The sequence below is a fragment of the Amphibalanus amphitrite genome, unplaced genomic scaffold (genome assembly GCF_019059575.1).
Source record: "Amphibalanus amphitrite isolate SeventyFive unplaced genomic scaffold, NRLGWU_Aamphi_draft 001837F_arrow, whole genome shotgun sequence".
Taxonomy (NCBI): Eukaryota; Metazoa; Arthropoda; class Thecostraca; order Balanomorpha; family Balanidae; genus Amphibalanus; species Amphibalanus amphitrite.
This window is the reverse complement of record NW_024883330.1, coordinates 52043-59685: the sequence shown is the minus strand read 5'-3', so window position 1 is coordinate 59685 and position 7643 is coordinate 52043. Positions and strand designations below refer to the sequence as shown.

The window sequence follows — 7643 nt, the reverse complement described above, 5'->3', positions numbered from 1 at the left end:
AAAATTTCGTGTCACCGAAACTTTGAAGCGGAATAGCATGTGCCACGAAGCACCGAGCGAACCGAGGCCAGCACCAAAAGTTTACCTCGCCGGAGACGAATCAAACGGTCCCACTTTCGTCCCGATCGGTCCACCCATTTTGACTCCAGGTCCAAAAAAGCTTGGACAAACTCACATACTCACTCACTCACTGACAAACAGGTTCAGCCTTGGGTTCAGCCGAACTTTTTTTCAGCGACCCACCAATGGGAATTTCCGGATGCAAAAGCATGCTATCGCATGCTTTTGATCCTCCAATTCTGGATTATAGGCCATTTGCGATTTTCCCTGTATAAGGTTGCGCGCGTTACTGGGGTACGCACTCGGAACCCTGAGGACTTAGAACAGTCTAGCTGTTAGAGACTCTGTTCAGGCCTCTGTCGACTCGCCTAGCATGTCTCCCCGAGGCGAATTATAAAGCCTGAAACAGACTCTTTCCGCAGTCAGGAAATCGCGTGCGAGAGCCTATTCAAATACATGGAAGCACGCTCGCATCAATCGCACGCACCTCCCGCAAGCGATTGATGCGAGAAGAATTATAATGTATTTGAATAGGCTCTCGCATGCGATTTCCTGAACGCGGAAAGAGTCTGTTTCAGCCTTAAACGAGAGTGCTGCCTCATGTTCTGAATTACATAGGTGGAACGATTTACGTTTGTTGGATAAGTGTCTGCGGTGTTTGAACACATTACGCTCGAGACCGGTAGTATTGAACGAACGCTTATTAGATCTAGCAATCAACATATTTTAGAACGCACGAAAGGGCAGTAACAAAATGTTAGAAAAGTTTTCCATGTCGCACACTTCACCTTCGCTGGTGCTGCTGCCAAACTCTACGAGCAGTTACTGCAGCTGACGGTAACTATAGATCAAGCTCCGTGGCACGCGTTTTGCGCAGCCTTCTGACACAACTCAGCGCACAAACTCAGCGCGTGCCCTGTGCACTGTACAGAGTGCAGTGTGTCGGAACATGGGAAGGACAGCGTCCGGCCATATAAAGGCTGCCTGTCGCCGGCAGTCAGCACAGTCTACACTCCACAGTCCCTGGCTACCAGAGGTCTACGGTCCTTCAGTGACTCTCACTGTAACTATGAAGGTAAGTGCCTTTTTATGGCGTCGGTCTAGAAATGAAACGTTAAAGGGACTATCCCACCTTTAACATGGGGTTTGAGTTGAGATAGCCAAGTTTGCGGCGAGGTTCAGAAACAACTATCTATCTAGGTTGCAACCCCCGCGGCCTCTTGGTGTTGAAGAAATTCGTTCCCTTCATTTGAAAATGGGCCTTGCGCAAGGCCCTATCTTCAACATGGAGCGACCGTTAGTGTGACGTCACCTCGTTTAGTCATTCTGATTTAAATGGGTTTGTTCGTTGAAAAATCGCTTAAAACTTGGTCTGAACTTTGTTGTGGTGCCTACAGAGTAAAAAGAATCAGCTTTATGACAGTAATGTGGCCTGGGGAAGGAGGTAATTTTGGGCTGTGACGTCACATATTTTAAAGTTTGTGTTTGGAATATGGGAAGCCTAAGATGTTTAATGAAAAATAAATGCCAGAACCGTGTTCCTGGTCATCCAATCTATAAAGTCGGGCACAATTTAACTGGTTTTAACAGCATTTTAGAAGGTGGGATAGTTCCTTTAATAGCTGTTCTCACGACGGGCCTTCTGGCGAATGCACCTTCACGGACATTCAAGAAAGGCGGTCTTGAACGCTTCGGGGGCATACCTCCAAAAGTTTCTCCAAATTCCAAAAACTCCTTTAATTTCTTGCACACTGCTGTGCAGTTTAAAACAAACGTTTCCTAATAAAAGTCGTTATGTTTTCGTTTCGTTCTAAGAAAAAAAAAACGTAAATTTTGTTTCCATTTCGGACGCTGCGGAGGAGGGCATTTGACCCACAATGTCCCCCAATGGATCCGCCAATGAGAAACCGAACGTTTTTTTTTGGGGGGGGGGAGCATTGTTACGTATGTCTAAAAGCCATCCGTATCGTAGGTACACGATTTAATCGCACCTGATTAGGTACATACAAGGGAACTCCGTCTTAGCCCCCTAGTTAACCATTCGTAACACACTATCACACGTTTCGCACGTTGTCTGTCTACGCAGTCACACTTTGCGTTCACTTCATCCCCTGCATATTTTGCGTCATTTGAGCTGCGTGCTGGTCCACCGGCTGGATCCCGTTCAGACAGGTTTGATCTAGTTATAACCGGTTTCATCTTGCTCTGATCTGTTTGGTTTTACGGAATGTTCGACGGAACTGTAAAAAATAAAAAGGAAGACATGTCAATTGTCAATGTGAGAGTCAAGAGTGAAAAATGACGAAAATCAAATTATAAGTTACAGTAACAAGTGCAAAGCTGAACATTCCACTCTAAAGCACCATTTAATCATACAGCAAACAGCGTAGGTTAAACCCTTGGGTTAAACATTAAACCCCGCTCTAGCTAAACGGACGTGAAGTAAAGGCCTGGCTACACTATGCGTTTTCTTCGTGCGTTTTTTGCGTGTTTGCGTGTTTTGCGTGATATCGTTCTAGAAAAAGGAACGATATTACGTTTTTGTGATGTTTTTCACCTTAAATTTTAGTTACATCAGAGTTATATTAGCTTTTGTATATAACCAAAGTAAAAATTATATTGTTTATAACTTTTTTCCTAGAACGATAGGGCAAAACACGCAAACCTGCAAAAACGCACGCAGAAAACGCATAGTGTAGCCAGGCCTTAATTGTGCGCTTTAGTGAAGCGTTGCTATAGGTATTCATCTACGCAAACATGATTCATGGATATTGGAAAGCTTCCATGGTAAATAAAGTATCGATAGAAGGCATCGTTTCCTACTCGATGGAACCTACAGCCATAATGATAAATTAGCGAACATAAATCTCTCTGTTGCATCTCTCCCGTAAATTCATATTTCGCAAAAACGAATCGCCCATCTAATTTGCGCTTCGACTACGTACCGAGCCGTTAAGTACCGTTATGTTCACCGTTACGTACCGTTACGTACCGCTATACGTCCACCGTTACGAACCGTTACGTCCACCGTTACATGTCGTTACGACCACCGTTACGTACCGTTACATCCACTGTTACGTACTGTTACGTCCACCGTTGCGTACCCGGTACCGTGACGACCAGCGTTACATACCGTTACGTCCACCGTTACGTACCGTTACGTCCACCGTTACGTACCATTGCGTCCACCGTTACGTCCACCGTTACATCCACCGTTACGTCCACCGTTACATCCACCGATACGTCAACCGTTACATACCATTACGTCCACCGTTACATACCATTACGCCCACCGTTACGTACCGTTACGTACCGTTACGCCCATCGTTACGTACCGAGCCGGGTGATGGTAGATGTGACGGTCACCGTCACAGTTGGAGTGGGCCTGATTCCGTTATATTTTCCACAGAAGCCGTTTATGCACTCGTTGTAGACGAGACGAGGACAGCTGCACAGATGGGTGCAGCGGAGACAGGCTGAGAAAGAACAGAGGGAGGGAAGTGAGGCTAAAAAGACGCGAGAATAAAAAACAGACTGCTTAAAAGATCGAATGTAAAAAAATCGCAAAAATGACGTGTCGAAGGGGAGTAAAAAGGAGACGGAACGAATAGGTAAAAAACAAAAGATGACCTTTTTAACCCGCGCCGTGCTGGTGGCCTGAACTTTCCGCCGAGTGCTGGGGGGGGGGGCGTTTTCACGCCCCCCCGTCTAACTCGGCTCCTGGGCCACGTAGCGACACGCGGTAAGCGGCAATCGAAAGAGCGTCAAAAATAAGGACGAAAACACTTCGGCCATTTTTTGGGTCAGGTCAAAGGTCAGGTCACCAGAGGTCACCAAAGGTAAAATGTTGACTATTTCAACATTTTGGAAACTGCCAACGGCTATCTCGGGAACCGATAGAGCTACAGCGCCGCGGAAAAGCGCATTCGATAGCCCTTTTACAGACCTTTCTGAGTAATGTTCTCAGATTTGACCTCAGGTCAACGGTTTAGCCTCCAGAGGGCAAAAACTCCAAAAATAGCCGTTTTTACGAAAAACGTTTTTTCGTCAATAACTTTTGACTCATAAGCGCCATGACATTACTTTTGCCAGCATCGTGTTCCTCTCGTCGAGACGCGTCGAATGAACTATTTGTTGACCTTGAAAGGTCATTTTGAAAATTTGACCTCAGGTCAAGGTCATGACCTGACCGAAAAGGGTCATGTTGCATATCAGTCGATCCGTATCGTCGAGCTGAACACATCTGAAGTGTTTTCACCGCTCTAGCACGTCTCTATCAAAAGTTATAGCCAAAAAACTGCTGGCGACCGTTCATGACCTGAGATGACCTCAGGGGCACACAGAGGGGTCACAGGTGCATTTTTCCTATTCAGTGTGTCATGTTTACCTATGAACCGATGTTTGAGAGCGTTTTGAACGATATTCGTCCAAAAGAGGCGCATTTCAATTTTCTCCCATTGACTTATAATGGAGAGGTCGCAAAATTGACCTGACCTTAGGTCACAGATATCAAAAATCCGAGATATACATTTTATACATACTGTTACTCATATCAATCGCTGAAAGTTTCAAAGTGATCGTTCAGTCGGTGTAGCTATAGCGAGCCTTTGAACTTTTTCTGAGGTAAGGTCACTTGACGTGACCTGGTGACCTGACCTTGAACGGCCTAGGTCTGAAATTTTCACAACATGTGCGGAAATGATGTAGGAACACGTGTACCAAAAACGGCGGCGCTGCGCGCCGCCGTTTTTGAGATATTCGCGAAAAACCTGAGGGGGGGGCGTAAAAACGCCCCCCCCAGCACGGCGCGGGTTAAAGACCGTTATTCGACCGTTCTTCTTTTTTCATCAAAAGACCATTCGTCGAATGGCCACAAAACTTTATCATTTTAAACGGTTAGGTAAAATCTAATTAAACTCATGAAAGTATAACTTTAAATTTACTGGTACCAAATCATCATTGTTCGAAACGCTTTCGTGATAAATGCCTTTATAAAATAGCATTTTCATGGCTCTTCACTTACGGAAAGTTCAAATGATCCAAATTATTGCAATAAAAATTGGTAAAATTTCCTGAAAATACGTTTTTTCAACTAAAATCGACCGAGTCACCCCATCCAATAAGGTCGATTTCCATATCTCTCAACTCACAGGGGTGGTCCTCAGTGCTGGGTGTGGCAGCGGCGGAGCAGCGGCACGTGCCGGCTATGCAGTACGGCTTGAAGGCGGGACAGTCGTTATTGCACGAGCAAGCTTCAGCTGAAAAACGGATATAAGTCAGGTAAGGCACTTTGAACATCATTAAAAAAGCAAAAACAAGCATGTTGCTGACAAGATCATGTCCAAATGAGGCGGTGAATTCAGCATCACACACCCAAACAAAACAGTACATTTTGGCTTGCGGTATGACTGCCCCTTTCGAAACTTCACATCTCACAAGTCCCAAAATCAAAATCAAAACATAAATACAAAAAAGCTTTCAACAGGCCATCAGCAAAGTAGGCATAATAAAATAGTACCAAAGTTCAGGCAACCGTCTCCCGTAACCTTTTAACTCTCGTAACCGTTTAGGTAGGTATGCCAAATGACCATGTTCTATGTAGTTTCTACCGTCATTGAGGGGCGTTTTGTGTTGATCACTGGGACAACAGAATGATTACCGCAGTTACTATCAAAGTTGCCAATAACTAGTGAAAACACCAATCCTTACCGTAAGCCGCAGCAAATACGGCAATCAATCCGAACACCAGAAAAGCTTTGGCGTCCATCTTGTTTTCTTCTTCTGTAAATGCTCACAAGTCACAAGTCTCCTGCGTTAGCTACAGCTGCGAAGCTATAACTGCTGTATCAGAGCAGCATGGAGGGCCTTATAAAGTCAACATAATGTGGGGAGGGGTAGGGTAGCGGGAATGTTTAGGTTGCTTGACGGCTGTTTTTGTTCTTACGAGAGACGGCGAAGGGTTTCCGCGGATGATTTGGCACAAAAGGAGCATTTCAGAAGAACGGGGGTAAGAGGAGAAGTTATTCGATTAAACTGTTCCTAGTATTCGCTTCGTATTATGCTTTTTGGCTTTGGTTTCGCCATCTACCCGATTTCACAGGAAACATAATTACACTAGTCAGTATTAGTAGTTGGAACATGACAATAAAGGTAAGAATAAAGTTGAAGGTGAAACATACGGGCATGAAATCATGTTCACTATGCTCAGTTCATGTGATCAGCTGGAGATTTCAGTCGAATTACACCATGGCTTAGCCCGCGCCCCGTTGGGGTCTGCCGAGCAACGCTGGGGGGGGGGGCATTCCCCCCCCCAGATCTCGAGAACCACACAACATAGCGACAAGCAGCAAACGGGGTTGGATAGCCCCAACAGGAACTACCTTGCGACCCAATTTATTTTACCTCGGTCAAACCGATGACGTCACAGGTCAGGTCAAATGTCGAATTTTTACCCTTCACAAGCATTTCAAGAAATGCGTTGTAAAATGCATGTCATTGAAAATCATCGATGGGAAATTGTTCGTCAAACACATATTTTGCTATTTGAGGTCACTGATACCAGGTCAAGTCACAGAGGTCAGGTCACTGAGGGTCACAATATGAAAATATCAGGTGAGGCATGTTTTATGGTCCATTTTACATGACATATGCGATTATGTGGGTCAGGCAGCCTTTGGGCCAGTTTAGGTTATGTTCTGGTGAGGGTCAGGCCAAATTCAGATCAAATTAGGTATAGTTCGTTTTTCTTAAGTTTGCCCCTCACTGTAAACGTCTTTTTGAACATAGCACGAGAATTGCTAGCTGAATTACTGAGAAAACTGGTTGGCGCACACTGATTTGACAAGATTTCACAGACGATCAATTTCATCAAATTTATTTACTATTTCACAGACTCGTAAATCGTATTTGCCAATACCTACAGGCCCACAGGGATAGACGATTCCTCAGGAATTATGTCTGAACTAATAAATAAATTGCACGGCGCTTAACATAACGTCAAATCGTCGGTGTTCAAAACTTATTTTTGAAAATATTATTCATATCTACAATACAATGTGCGGTAACCAGTTTTCTCAGTAATTCAGCTAGCAATTCTCGTGCTGTGTTCAAAGAGACGTTTACAGTGAGGGGCAAACTTAAGAAAAACGTACTTATAGGTATGTAAAATTTCAAATTTGATATTTTTGCCTAAAATGGGCATCGATTTGGTGCATGCAGCGTCACGGGGAGTCTAATGCTGGGCTATGTTTTACGGCGTGGTCTAGAAAAAAAAATCAAAATCAGACGTCACCAATTTTGAACAGTTTTTTTTTGCTATAACTTAGCCAAAAAGGAGGTGTCAATCTAAAATTTGGTATGTAGATAGAAAAGCGCAGGGACTATCATATATATTCTGTTTTTGAAATTCGGAAAACTTTTAGGATTTTTGCGTTTAATCACAAACTTTTAAAACTCTGCAATAGCAGTTTTGTAGCGCCGTTTTTTTCTCTACACCACCACATAGAGAACTTTCAAATTGCTTGTTAACTATAGCTTTTGTCAGCGTTTCAAAATTTCATGTTTTTTGCTCATTTTTGATCGAA

The 7643-nt window shown here is 44.0% G+C and overlaps 1 protein-coding gene across 1 annotated transcript; it reads right to left on the bottom strand.

Annotated features, from left to right (window-relative positions):
- Positions 1-2092: 2092 nt before the first annotated feature.
- Positions 2093-5889, bottom strand: LOC122375431. The gene is made up of 4 exons (XM_043354816.1): positions 5770-5889; positions 5211-5318; positions 3396-3536; positions 2093-2300 (listed from the first exon to the last, which is right to left on the bottom strand). The coding sequence occupies exons 1-4, from the start codon at positions 5825-5827 to the stop codon at positions 2281-2283; spliced, it is 327 nt and encodes a 108-aa protein (XP_043210751.1). The 5' UTR covers positions 5828-5889; the 3' UTR covers positions 2093-2280.
- Positions 5890-7643: the final 1754 nt, after the last annotated feature.